The sequence below is a fragment of the Rhineura floridana genome, chromosome 4, assembly GCF_030035675.1.
Source record: "Rhineura floridana isolate rRhiFlo1 chromosome 4, rRhiFlo1.hap2, whole genome shotgun sequence".
Lineage (NCBI taxonomy): Eukaryota > Metazoa > Chordata > Lepidosauria > Squamata > Rhineuridae > Rhineura > Rhineura floridana.
The window spans coordinates 58,674,273-58,689,086 of NC_084483.1; the positions used below are offsets into that span (position 1 = coordinate 58,674,273).

General features: G+C 39.3%; 1 protein-coding gene across 4 annotated transcripts in view; it reads left to right on the forward strand.

The window, feature by feature from the left end:
- SMAP1 (small ArfGAP 1) overlaps positions 1-14,814 on the forward strand; it is a 103,143-nt gene that overhangs the window by 63,162 nt on the left and 25,167 nt on the right. For all 4 annotated transcript variants that reach the window (XM_061623091.1, XM_061623090.1, XM_061623092.1 and 1 more), the window contains one exon: positions 13,760-13,844. In XM_061623091.1, the coding sequence (XP_061479075.1) occupies positions 13,760-13,844 (85 nt within the window). The remainder of the gene's footprint in view (positions 1-13,759; positions 13,845-14,814) is intronic.

A 14,814-nucleotide genomic window follows, 5' to 3' on the forward strand; every position in this document is an offset into this window, starting at 1 on the left:
TTTGCAGCAACATAAAAGAAGCTTGCAGAACAGGAGAGAGAAGCAGACGTTTCTCTTCAGCCCACAGGAAATAAAATGAACGAAGGGAGGAGGAGGGAGTGGGCATGGAGAGGGGAAGGATTGACACACCCACCTAAAAACATCAGAGCAAAGCATCTGCAAGCCCTAGAGATACGGATTATCAGAGGATTGGGTTAGTACAGATTTACAGGAGGGAAACTGCTTGATAGTTTTTGTTTGCTAGTAACGTCATGTGAACCATGTGAATTAAAAAAGGATGCAAGTAGCACCAGACACACAGTAAAACCCTGTGTAGATGAGCCCTCTGTCTCTGTCTCCCTGGCTTTATCCACCCACCAGTGTTATTCTGGTTCTATTCCACTTTAACTGCCTGAGCTATCTCCAAGCTCCCTGTAAATGGTAGTTCTTTGATCTCTAAAGGAGATTTCTCAGCACCTCATAAAACCTACCTCCTAGGGCTGTTGTAAATATAAAATGGGGCAAGGAGAAGAACTTTGTATGCTACACTGAGCTACTTAGAGGAAAAGTGAGATAAAATGTAAATTAACAATTTACATGCTCTTAAAATACTTTGAGTAGGATCCAAGAATAGTGCAGCTGAGAGTAAGGTAGTGGTATTTCAATCAGATTTCTGAGAGGAAAAATGCAGGGGTGCATTTTTCTCTCATCCCCCCCCACACATGAGCCCCCCCCCTTTCAGCTTAAGTTCTCTCCTCCCCTATTTTTCTGCTTTCCCTCCTGTCTCCTTGTCCTGGCTGGTCACCTTCCTCCTCTGCTAACTCTGCATGCCTTCTCCCACAACAACAGACAGCCCGAGTTAAACAGCATAAAAGAGGAGGCGTGTGTTAGCTACTTCCCTTTGATTGGCCCCAATCACCATGTAAGGGTAAGTAAGCATGTTAGCAAAGTGAGAAGACCCTTCTTAGTGGCTAACATTCTTCCCTGTCATGCTGATTGACTCCTAGGACACTGGAGAAAGTAAGGGGTTGAAGACCCCCCCCATGACGCTGGACAACTACACCCCTGACTTTGGTACCCCAGAATAGGAAAGCATCCAGGAGGAAGAGCGGGGTATCAATTTAATTAATATATAAATAAAATCTGGAATTGTAAAAAAAAACACTTGGCACATTGAAAGACTTGTAGAAAGTTCTACATAATAAAATAAACATCCCTTGAATTCAGTGTAAGCACAAATAGATAAGTAGATAAAGGATTGCAGTCTTTCGTTTCTGACCTGATAGAATGTTAACTGATGAGGTTGGGCCAATACTATAGATTTATATATTTTGTTAACAAAAGGTTCTGAAAAGTTTGTTGAACAGTTTTTTCAAATGACGAACCTTCAGCACAAGTAATAGCTTTTTTTAATGCATGCTTACTGAAGTAAGTGGTATGAAAAGGGCATATGAGCTGTCACAGAAAAATATCTGCAGGCCTATTGCAAGATTTATAGAAAATTGCTAATGTTACTTTCTCTCCTTTAGGGAGTTCTCAGATGTTCAGACAATCATTTATAAATGTTATTGCCATCAAGGCACTAAAGGGGGAATGAACCTAGTTACTTTTGTATATATTTAAACTGAATAAGGTTTTGTTCAATAATTAGGGAAGACTTCAGTTCATTGCAAATTTGGTACAAATAACTTAAATATTCTAAATAAAGTATGGAGTTCTTATTAGAGGCAAAATGTTTAAAGAAAATTAGACATGGAAATGAGCATCTACATTTTGACTTTGCATTGGGTAAACTACATTCTGTTACTACATTTTTTTTAAAAAGGCCAATTAGAAATATTCATAACTTTAGAGTAGTTTATTTGTATTTAGATATGAGAATTTCCAGTACAGGAATGAAGCTTAATCCAGGCAGTACTACAGTAGGGACCTGCTTACCGGCGCTTCGCTTACCAGCGTTCTGCTAATGCAGCGGCTTTAATTCCCCTTTTTAAAGCCGATTTTGCTGCATTTTCCTGTCATTTTTGCGTGATGCACCCCATTATAATCAATGGGGTTCCTCTTTATGGCGGGGGTCCGGAACAGAACCTGCCATATAAGCGGGGCCTGCCTGTAATCAGTAGAAATGCTGACTTTGCATTTGAAGTAAAACTTGTTCTAGACTGTTTGTGTTCCCTCTGAGCGACCAGATTTGCAGTTTGATGGTGTCCTTGGATCCAGAGTTGTTCCTGAATGGCCAAGTAATGCTGTGGTTAGAGGTACATTTGTTCAGCTTTCGCTATAGTGTGGCTGCTGTGTCCTTTCCTGGAGAAAGCAGATGTTGTTACAGTTATACAAACCTTGGTCATATCTAGATTACTGCAACACAGTCTATTTGGGGCTGCCCTCAGTTTGGAAACAACCACCAGCACAGAATGCAACTGCCAGAATAATTTCTGGCGTTTGCTTTTCTGACCATATTACACTGGTCTTGTTTAAATTGTATTTAGTTTCCCTCTTCGTTTCTGTTCTGATCCAAGGTGCTGGTTTTTCCCTATAAAGATCTAACAGCTCGGGACCAGGATATTTGAAAGACCACCTCCTCCTGCATGAAGCTGATGGACAGTTCTTGTTGTGGTCGTAGCCCTTGCTCTGTATCACTGCTAAGTGTGATGCGATTGGAAGGGACAAGGGACAGGGTCTTTTCAATGGTAGTGCTCTGGTTGTGGAACACATTCTCCCAATGGAGTTTAGACTGGCATCTTCTCTTCTGTTTTTGTGGCAGGAGGTTCAGATGTGTATATTTCACCAGACTTAGTATTTTATTTTAATCTTGCTAGCTATTTTGTTTGTTTGTTTTGTTTTAACGGTCTTACTCAGGCTTTTAATGCTCTCCATTTTTACATATATTGAGATTTTACTGTTGGTAAGAGTAAGGGACAGTATAATCATATAAGCATAGTGATATTGATGGTAGCATTGACATGTTTGTTTGCTGATGTGTTGCACAAATGGCTTATAATTACTGATGTGCACCACTTCCATGTTACCAGGCCCAGGACCTAAACTGGTTGAAAATTACTGCTCTGATAATGAAATATAAATGATTTCAACTTGAAATTGGCACCATACACTAAAAATGTATCTAGTGAAACCAGTCATTGTATTTATTGCACACACACTCTTTCAGAGTGTTCTGGCTGTATGTTGGTCTGCAAAACTTTAAAAAGTATGATTTTAAAGATTTTATCTAATGCTGCTATTCTTTTTGCACAGTGGAAGTTTCCTCTCCCCTGTAGCTCTCCATGTACCCTCAAAATGTGCACCAGAGGGTTCAGAAACTCTCTGGAGCAGATCATGGTGGGGTTCAAGGAGGGGAGAAGAGAGGAAGGGTTAATCCCACTTACTTATGCAATGTTGGATGCAGCCCTTGAATTCCACACACACATTTGTTGACTACCACTGCTGACTACAATAATATCTCAGTTAACAAATCCTCCAGGAAAGAAGCTCCTTTTTGGGGTGCGGGGAGTGTGGCGGGGCACACTCTCTGACATAGTCAGAATGTGGCTCCTTGTCTATTGGATTGTGGCTGCTGCAAGCAGCTCTCTCAGGCATGGCTGGAATGGCACTCCTTGCCAGGTGGTGCAGGCACCTCTGCAGTAAACAGTGCTTTGGGTGCTCTGGAAGCACTGTTTACTACAGAGATATCTGTTTGAGTGTAAGGGAGGATGGCAGAGGGAGAGAGACACACCAAGCACAGGATGGGGATGGCGGCTGCCCCTTGCCTACCTGCTCAAGTGTTTAGAAAGGAGAACTGTGCTCAAAGCTTTAGATTGCTATAGCAAGATTGTACGTGATTATACAGCCACGAGGGTGGCTGTATACTATAACCAGCATGAACTTTTCACATTCCTCAATGTTAACTTGAAAATACTTCCCATGTCATTCTGCTGCTTCCCATGAGCTCATTTCAAAACAAAACCTTACTAAACTTACAGTCCTGAACCAGAAATGCTTGCTTAACAACCCTCTTAAGTTTTCATGGCAATACATAAATCACTCAGTGTGAATCGAGAGATTTATTTGTTTGTTTGTTTATTTATTTATTTTATTAAATTTATATCCCGCCCTTCCTCCCAGTAGGAGCCCTGGACAAGAGCTCAACGTGTAAAACAAGAGAAACAAATTCCAGACCCCTGTTGGACTTTCTTCTGTCAGTGGTCTCATAATTTGTTGAAATGAATTAAAAATCAGCCATATTCACAGAGTACTTGTAATCCTATTACTCCTTGCCTCATACTCTGATCTTCATCTTCTACAGTTTAAAATTTTTTTAAAAATCCATGGCTGATGTTTAACATTGAAGTCAATGGTAAGCACGGGCATGCTCAGTAAGAACCAGCTGTCAGTATTCTAAAAGTCGGAGTCACAGCTGTTTGGCTTGGCTAATCAGGTAGCCACACCCATGCCAGACCTTTATTTCACTTTAGACAATCATGGCTTCCCTCAAAGAATCCTGGGAAGTGTAGTTTGTGAAGGAGGCTGAGAGTTGTCAGGAGACTCCTGTTCCCCTGGCAGGAGACTCCTGTTCCCCTGGCAGAGATCCAGTGGCCAGAGTGGTTTAACAGTCAGCTCTTCTTCTGGGGATTGTAGCTCTGTGAGGGGAATAAGGCCTCTCCTAGCAAATCTCAGCACCCTTCACAAACTACACTTCCCAGGATTCTTTGGGGGAAGCCATGACTGTCTAAAGTGGAATAAAGATCTGGTGTGGATGTGGCCAGAGACAGCTTTGGTTTAAATTTTGGTGGGAGACTGCATGTGCCTGCTGTAGAATAAGAAGGTGGGGGAAACCCTGAAAAACAATGATACTGTTCACAGTGCTTTCCTTTTGAAAAGGAAAGGGACTTTCCCTTTGCCCAGTGCCCACCCACACAATTCCCTCCCCCCCTTCCCCAGGTAAGTTTCACCTATCCTAAGCTTGATTGTACAGACATAAATCTCACTGAATTGAAAAAGTATGCAAATGATCCAACCTGCCCTCCTCCTCCCCTCCTGCCTGCTCCCATCCCCCTCCCTCCTCCTCCCCTATCCTTGCCCATTCTCCCCATCTTCCCTGTGGTCAATTTCACCTATCCTAAGCATGATTGCAGGGGAATTCAGTTGAACTCAATAAACATGCAAATAATCAATCCATTCTCAGCAAACCGCCACAGAATCCTGTTTCTTACCTCCTGGATTAAAAAGCAGAGAATTTCATTACTAGGCAAAAAAAACCCAACCCTTGTGGTTTAAGAACTTAGCTATAGTCAACAGATATTTCTATCAAACTTTAAAAAGAAGGGAAATTGGCCAGCAATAGTGAATTTGTAGGGCATATCACCATATGCTCAGAGGCACATTACCAAATTCGTCCAAGCTGCACAGGAAGTGGGTTGGACTGTGAAAGACCAACCCAAATTGTGTTTGCATTTTGACAAATTAGTAGAGCAGTACAATTCCTCAGCCCCCTTTAGGATGCACACTTAACATGGTCAGGGAGGTTGAGAGTGTTGAAGAAGCTGAGAGCAATGCCGTCAGGAGTCTAGGCCAAGAGGCTAGACTCCTAGCAGGGGCACCCAAGGCGGAATGATCAAAGCTGAGACACCAGACTAATATGCATCCAAACTCAGAGGAAGGCAATGGTAAACCACCTTTGAATACTTCTTACCATGAAAACCCTATGAACAGAGTATCCAAAATGCAACACGAGATACTGTTGGAAGATGAGACCCCCCAGGTCAGAAGGCACTCACCGAGCTACTGGGGAAGGACAAGGACAAGTAGAGCTGTGACTAATGTTGCAGCTGGGTGAAAGCCGAAAGGAAGCCCAGAGGCTGATGCACACAAAAGCGAAAGGAGAGTCTGGAGTTGTACAACGCACACAATAGGAACATGGAATGTGAGAAGCATGAACCAGGGAAAGTTAGAAATTGTCAAGCAAGAAATGGAACATATCAACATTACAATACTTTGTGTGAGTGAATTAAAATGGACAGGAATGGGACATTTTCAATCAGGCAACGACAAAATATTTTATGCAGGAAATGAGAAATCAAGAAGAAACGGGGTTGTTTTAATAGTGAGAAGTGATAGCAAAAGCAATTAGGAGCTAAAATCCAAGGTCTGAGTGAGTGATATCAATGAGATTAAATGGGAAACCTATTAACATAACCATCATCCAAGTCTACGCTGCAACAGCAAACACAGAAGAAGAAGAAGAATTGGAGAGATTTTGTGCAGAAGTACAGGAGGAAATTGATCACACACCAAAACAAGATGTGCTAATAATCATGGGGGACTGGAATGCAAAGGTAGGGAACAGAGAAGAACTAGGAATTGTGGGGAAATGAGGCTTAGGAGACAGAAATGAAGCAGGAGACTTATTGAATTCTGTGAAGCCAATAATTTGTTTCTTGCAAACACATTTTTTGGGCAACCGAAAAGACGACTGTAGATGTGGACATCACCAAATGGTCAATATAGGAATCAAATTAATTATATAATTGGTAACAGAAGATGGAGAAGTTCCATATTTTCTGCAAAAACAAGACCAGGAGCAGACTGCGGTACAGATCATGAACTGGTTGTATCGAAAATCAGAATAAAGCTAAAGAAGAACAAAGCAATCATAATGCCAAAATACAATTTAAATAACATCCCAGAAGCATATAAAGATCAAATAAGGAACAGATTTGAGGCTTTAAACTTAGTTGACAGAGAACCAGAAGAACTATGGAGTGAAGTCAGAGACATTATCAGGGAAGAATGCAAAAAGATAATACCTCTTGTTAAAAAGACAGAAAGACCTCAATGGATGACTGAAGAAACTCTTAAAATGGTTAAAGAGAAGGAAAGCAAAAGCAAAAGGAGATAGAAACATGGTCAGAACCCTAGATGCAACAATACAGCAACTAGTACGTAGGGACAAAGAGAACTATTACAATAGTTATTGTATAGAAATAGAAGAGGACAACAAAAAGGGAAGAACAAGAGCCCTATTCCAAAAGATTAGAGAAATGAAACGGGATTTTAAACCAAGAGTAGGGATGTTGAATAATCAACAGGGGAACACATTGACTGACCGAGATGAAATAAAAGGAAGATGGAAGCAATACACTGAAGAACTGTATAAAAGAGATGCCAGGATGACAGATTCATTCATGGAGGAACCATATCACGAAGAACCAGAAATTTTAGAATGTGAGGTGAAAGCTGCTCTTAAAATACTTGGAAGAAACAAATCACCAGGAACAGATGGCATACCAATAGAGTTGCTTCAAGCTACTGAGACTGAATCTGTCCAAATTTTGACAAAAATGTGTCAACAAATATAGAAAACTAAACAACGGCCCACAGACTGGTGGCATTCAATATATATCCCAATTCCAAAGAAAGGAGATCCCAGGGAATGCAGTAATTATCGAACTATTGCCTTAATATCCCATGCAAGTAATGTAATGCTCCAGATTCTATAACAAAGGCTCTTACCATATATGGAGCGAGAAATGCCAGACATCCAAGCTGAATTTAGAAAGGGAAGAGGCACCAGAGATCATATCGCAAACATACGTTGGATAATAGAATGGAGCAAGGAATTTCAGAAGAAAATCACCCTGTGCTTTATAGATTATAGCAAAGCCTTTGACTGTGTAGATCATGAAGACCTATGGAATGCTTTAAAAGAAATGGGGGTGCCACAGCATCTGATTGTCCTGATGCACAACCTATACTCTGGACAAGAGGCTACTGAAAGGACAGAATATGGAGAAACTAATTGGTTCCCCATCGGAAAGGGTGTGAGACAGGGGTGTATTTTATCATCCTGTTTGTTTAATCTGTATGCAGAACATACCGTATGGAAAGCGGGATTGGACCAAGATGGAGGTGTGAAAATTGGAGGGAGAAATATCAATAATTTAAGATATGCGGACGATGCCATACTACTAACAGAAACCAGTAATGATTTGAAACGGATGCTGATGAAAGTTAAAGAGGAAAGCACAAAAGCAGGACTACAGCTGAATGTCAAAAAGACTAAAGTAATGACAACAGAAGATTTATGTAACTTTAAAGTTGACAACAAGGACATTGAACTTGTCAAGGATTAATACCTCTACACAGTCATTAACCAAAATAGAGACAATAAAGAAATCAGAAGAAGGGTAGGACTGGGGAGGGCAGCTATGAGAGAACTAGAAAAGGTCATCAAATGCAAAGCTGTATCACTGAACACCAAAGTCAGGATCATTCAGACCATGATATTCCCGATCTCTGTGTATGGATGTGAAAGTTGGACAGTGAAAAAAGCAGATAAGAGAAAAATCAACTCATTTGAAATGTGGTGTTGGAGGAGAGCTTTGTGCATACCATGGACTGCGAAAAAGACAAATAATTGGGTATTAGAACAAATTAAATCAGAACTGTCACTAGAAGCTCAAATGATGAAACTGAGGTTATACTTTGGACATATCATGAGAAGCTATGATTCACTAGAAAAGACAATAATGCTGGGAGAAACAGAAGGGAGTAGAAAAAGAAAAAGACCAAACAAGAGATGGATTGATTCCATAAAGGAAACCACAGACCAGAACTTACAAGACCTGAACAGGGTGGTTCATGACAGATGCTCTTGGAGGTCACTGATTCATAGGGTCGCCATAAGTCGTAATTGACTTGAAGGCACATAACAACAACAACAAACAATATCTCAGAGAGGAGGTCAGGTTTCCTGCTGCCCTGATGCATTCGTTATAGCTGCCCCATTTCCCTGTTTTTTAAAGTTTGATAGAAATATCTGTTGCTGTAGATATGTTCTTAAACTGCAAGGATTTTTTTTTTTTTTTTGCCTAATAGTGAAAAAAGAAAAAATGCAAGGCAGACATCTCTGGATGCATTTTAGAAGAAGGCTTCAAGTGGTCTGTATGCAAGGCTTACCTGACCTGGTTGTTTAATTTCAGACATGCATATTGTTATTTTTGAATAAAAAGTTTGCTGAAATTTGTTGAACTGGTGTTCTTTTTTGTGGTGTAGAAACTTATACCTTTTCTTTCCATGGTATTCCTACCTCTGGTACCAAAGTTTCTGTTAAAGATGTAATGTCCAGGAACACATGTCCTTCGTTAACTGAGGTATTACTGTAACATGCAGCAGCCCTAACTGCTCTGCACCGGTGTTGCCATCTAAGCTAGTGACTTAAAGGTTTTTGTAGCCTTAATTTATTCAAGTTTAAAACATTGTAGAATTAATTTTCTGCAGAGGTTTGGGATGTAGATTGCCTTATGTGACAAAAGGCTCGGAGCATACTACTCAAGCTGTCTAAAGAGACTTTGCCAGACAGGTTCATCTTACGTAATCTGGGCATTGTCTACTTTGGTCTTAGGTGCAATATTTTTACACCTTAAATGTTACTCTTTGGCTGTGAAGCCTGTCTTGGATCAATGCACACCTCTTAAGAGCAACTTTAAATAATCTCCTGTGGTGCTGGCAGCAAGGACGTGCTGAACTGTGAAGAACTGAAATCTGCTTTGACAATTATCATAGAGTGTGCCCCAGTTGAGCAGTGTGTGACTTAACAACATTATGTTGTTTCACTAACAGCTTCTCCAAATCCTTAGCATAAAGATTTTTCTGTTCTCTGAAAAAAATCTTAATGGGAAGCTCTATGGTGCTTTTGTTCTACAGCCATGATCAGTCCCACATCCTGGGATAATTGCATTCTAGTGAATTCAGCATTGGAATTGTGTAGACCCAGCCAACAATAAACAACTGTATTAACTGGCAGTATTGTTCATTTGTTCAAGCTACTCAGCAGGTTTTTCCTCCCAGTTTAATTAGCGTGATATAGTAGAAGTTAGGGCTTCTTTCTTTATGTAGTAAAATATAACAATATTGGGTGGCGTAGATTTTTTAAAAAGAGTATTTAAACTAGCAAGCACAGTATCTGAATGGTTTTCCTGTAGATATTTCATCGCAATATATTTTGTACCCTTTCTCTTCTACCCATAGCCCACTAAATGAGTGCAAGGGCCAAGCTGTTCAAGTTCCAAATTAAGAATTATGTTGTAAACATAATTATCAAGTTTCATTGTGATGTTTCAGTGCTCAAGGATGATAGTGTGCTACACTATTTCTTAAATTTTCCCTTGCCCACTTAAAAATAGGTGTGGGGGTTCAGCTGGGTTTAAGCAATGTAGAATTGTATTTCTTTCTGATAATCTCCATGTTAAGGGAGCTAATGCATTCCAAACGATGTCGAGCAGGTAAGTAGGTGAATTAGATCAGACCTAATTTCATTTAGCCAAAAATTAGAATTCAGATAAATGTAAGATTTATATATTCTTTGTCAGGATGACTATTATTTATTTATTTGTTTGTTTATTTATTTATTTATTTATTACATTTATACCCCGCCTTTCTTTTCATGACAGAAACCTAAGGTGGCTTACATATGGTTCCCAGGCGGTCTCCCATCCAGGCACTGACCAGACCTGACCCTGCTTAGCCTCAGACCGTAGCCTGGGACCAAAATAGCTTTAACTATGACTAAATACTGAAGGGACCACTACCTCATTCCTTTGCATTACTTCCATAGCATAATTGCATTGGTTTACTCATCAGTGTAAAAAAATAAATCTGCACCACCATACTGCGGCTCCTCAGAAAAAATGTGCTGGTTTATTACGTATACTACATCTAACAAGAGTACTAAACTGGTAAAAATAAATGACTAAATGTAATGTATTGCCAGCATCTCCAGTGTAATCTATCACTGGTAAGCAGAATTGCTCTTAAAAATTTAAGATTTTTTTCCACTTTATCTGTTGTCATTGTTGGGGTGTGCTATGTTGTAGCTGCAAAACAGTCCGTTATGATTTTTGGAACAAATTTCATGTACTTATGCTATTCAAAGTTGTTTCTACCACCTCATAGAGCTTTCCTGGAGATGCAAGTAATCACCTAGTACCCCCATCCACTCTGTGTGGTATGGTGACATTGCCACACTACTGGAAGTGAGCAGAGGTGTGAAAGTGACAGCAGAAATACTCTGAACAGTTCTGCCCAGTGCACTGTCAATTGCCAAAGTATCTTTATGGTTTAAGAGTGGAATCTGGAATGGATACTCCACTTAGTGTCAGATGGGCTGGAAAATGACTTGTAAGTCTGTTTTTTCTGTATTGCTTTTTAACACACTGTCTTCATTTTCACGGTTTGAATTACTGGGGGACAGGATTGTTCCATTTTAGACAATTTTACATGGTTGCACTTCATTTATGATATTCTGCATGCATTCTTTATTTACTGTTGAATTCACATCTAAAAATAGCAATTGTTCCTCATTCTTAAAAGAAACAATTAGAAATTATTTTTTATCTGCCCAGTGACTTAAAATGGCAGAGAGTTGGAACAAATGCATAGCTTAGAAAGGAGATGTCCTTGATTGAATTATATTGAAAAGCTGCATAAATTACAGTTGTGTCGGCTGCTGAAGCTTTTACTAATGAAAACTGTTTATTTTAATGAGACATCTCTTGTACATGACCATAGAAATTGCATTTATAAAATTATTTCTGTTTTGATATAAAATGTTTAATATATTATAGATGGATTGATATCAGTTTATTGCCGACTGATTTCTTGTTAGATTAGAAATAGCCTCTGTACCATTTTATTGGTAGAAAATACTGCAAACTTAAATGACGTCTGAATTTGTGGTAGCCTAAATATTTTACTAGTGAATTCGTGCTAAATAATGTGGGTATGACCTAGGTAAAAATATACATTTTTTCTTCCAGTTCTGTATAGCAATTTAATATAGGAAAGTTCCTCTTTTGAGGTGGCCTTCCAAAGGTGATGATGTAGGAATATATATATATGTGGTTTTTGGCACTTGAATTGTCTGCCCTCTCCTTTTTCTTTGTTGAGGCCCAGTACAAACGTATTGCTATCCAGTCACCAAACCATGTTTTGCATTTGGGAGTTCCCTGCAGATTCGCGTGTCACTGCTGCCTCCTTTCTAAAGTGTATCTCTGACCCACACCCTATGGCTACCTGTGCTTAATGTTGTTCCCGCACCAATATTTTTACTTGCCATAGTTACCACCAAGCCACCGTTTGAAACCATGGTCAGAAGTAGGGTTGCAAATCCGCTTTTGACTAATTGTGTTTAGCAAAAATGTCAGTGCAGATGAAATATTAACCGCAATACATGTTTTCAGTTTATGAACCTGCGGATGTTGATTAATTCTCAAATTGCATAATTCACTCTGGCCTTTGGAGAAAGTTGTATATCTGTTTTTGAGGTGTGAGGGTGGTATAGGATAATATGACAGTTCTATCTGTGGTATTTGAACTGTGATGGCTGTTATGTTATACAGTCAGCACATCATGAGAAGGCATATATGAACCCGTAGTAGTTCCCTGTTCAGTACGATTGCAGTTGACACATGCAACATAGCAAGGCTGCTTCCTTTGTCTTGTATTGTGTACTGCAGAGGCAGCCAATGTGGCCCCCCACCAGATGCTGTCGGACTACAACTTCCATCAGCACCAGCCAATATGGCCAGTGGTCAGGGATGATAGTAGTCCAACAATATCTGGAGGATGCTACATTGGCTGGTCCTGACATACTGCTATAGCTATATCAGCTCATACCATTTATTAATCCATCCCACTGCAAAGGGTGGGTGAGAGAATGATTTAAATATTATTAATCTAATACTTTGAAATAGAAACTCAGTGTAATTTATAAATCACCCTTAAAACAATAAAAAAATCAACAGATAATTTTTAACATTGTAATGAATAAACAGCAAAATAAAAGCAGCATTATAACAATTCTATCACAGCTTTAAAGATTTTAAGAATTAAAAGCCTAAGAAAATGAAAATGTCTTCTCTTGGTGCTACAAGGGTATCCAAGAGGGCCTTGAAAGAAGATCTGAGTGTACAGGCAGGTTCATGTTGGGATAAATGATTCTTCAGGTACAAAGTAATAAGTAGAATGTTAATAGACACTGCTGTTTGTGGTGTTCATCTTACCTGAGATAATGCAGCGGCATAGTTTTTAATGTAGATTGATGTGTTTATTTAATTATTAGATTTATATTCTGCCCCCCTTCCAAGAAATTCAGGACAGCGTTCATTGTTTCTGTCCCTGCATTTTGTCTACACAACAACCTTTTGGGATAGGATAGGCTTGAGAAATGGTGACTAGTCCAAGGATAACCTGTGAGCTTAATGGTTGAGCTGAGTGAGGATTTGAGTCTTGGTCATTCCTGTCCTAGTTATTACTTTGCACCTGAAGAATCGCTTATCCCAGCATGAACCTAATCACTACACCGCACTGACTTGTTAAATTTGTACAAGCGTAACATATGAAAGTTGGTGTTGTTTAGTGGCTGTGTGTGTTTCATGTGGGCCCAGAGGTTTCCGGTTCAAAGTATGCTTCAGTCATGAACTCGCTAGGTGGCTTCAGGCAAGCAACAAGCTCTTAGCCTCAGCTCTCCATCTGCAATAGGAGAAGGATAGTTGGAGGGCTGTTCTAAGGATTGTTACAAGAATGTATCTGAAGCATTTTGATCACTTGGAAATGTGCCATAAATACCATTTAGCATTTATAATACTTGCCTGCCTCCTGTACATGTTAGTAACATTAATTTAAGAAATAAATTTTTCAAATAAAATGTTAGTCTAGATGAGATCACTTCATTATATTTTGGTTTCTATAGGAATCTTAATTCCTTTTTTTTTCCCCAACAAAGCCTCCAAAGAAAGAAGATCAGCAACTGGAACTTAAAGCAAGCCCTAAAAAGGTTCCAGAATCCACTGTTGATCTCTTGGGACTTGGTAGGTAGTGAATTCTTTGTCTTTTATAGAAAAATTATGGCAAGACCTATGTTGCAACAATCTAGTGACTTGTTATTCCACATGCTGGGAAACATTGGTGGCTAAACTCTAAATAGTGTTGTAGTCTGCTAATTTACTTAGAGTGAAAAACTGAAGCAGATCTGTGCAGTGCTGTCTACTAAACTACAAGTAATGAGCTCCTTAGGGAAAGAGAAGCTGTCAAAGTGAACTTCAAAGGGCTATGGGCTGTGACATTTAAGCTTTAAAACATTTTTGGTGGTGGTGTTAAATTTAGGCATGCTTTATTGAAGTAAATATCTCCCTAATATCCATACAAACATTGTACAGGCTCTGTTGAATATCCCCATCATAAATAACCAAGCTTCTAGTTTTGCATGCTTTTTATAATTAATTGGATTTCTTAAACGGCAGCTCCTTCCCAATTATTTTTGAAAGGGAGGAGTTTGAGAAGCTGGTTGTGAGATGAGATGGAATCTGCTTGTCAGAAAAAAATAAAAACAGATTTCCTTGATGAAATCATGCCTTTGTGGTATCTGTATAAGGTGGCAGTTGCCTCCTTACGGAATCCATAAAGTTTCTCCTCTCTTACCATGTTTAAAGTATTTTATAATTAATTCCTTCATGATAAACTGCTCAGAGTTCCAGGGTGTTAGGGCAACATTTTCAGAAATCTAGCCCTAACCAAAATCCTATAATTCTCTTACCAGCTATCCCAACTTGGAGCCTAATCAGAAACTTTTCTGCCTGAGTACTTAAGCTTTAGTACATGTAATACAATTTACTTAACCTAAACCTATTTCTATTCTAGTTTCAAATTTATTTTGTTTTAATATTAATCTAATCCTACTGTATATTCCAATCATTCCTGTGCAGCTGTTTGAATAAGGGATTATCCACTTCTTTCCCTACACTTGGGCTTTGCTTAAATTTTGACCTTGGAAAACACAAC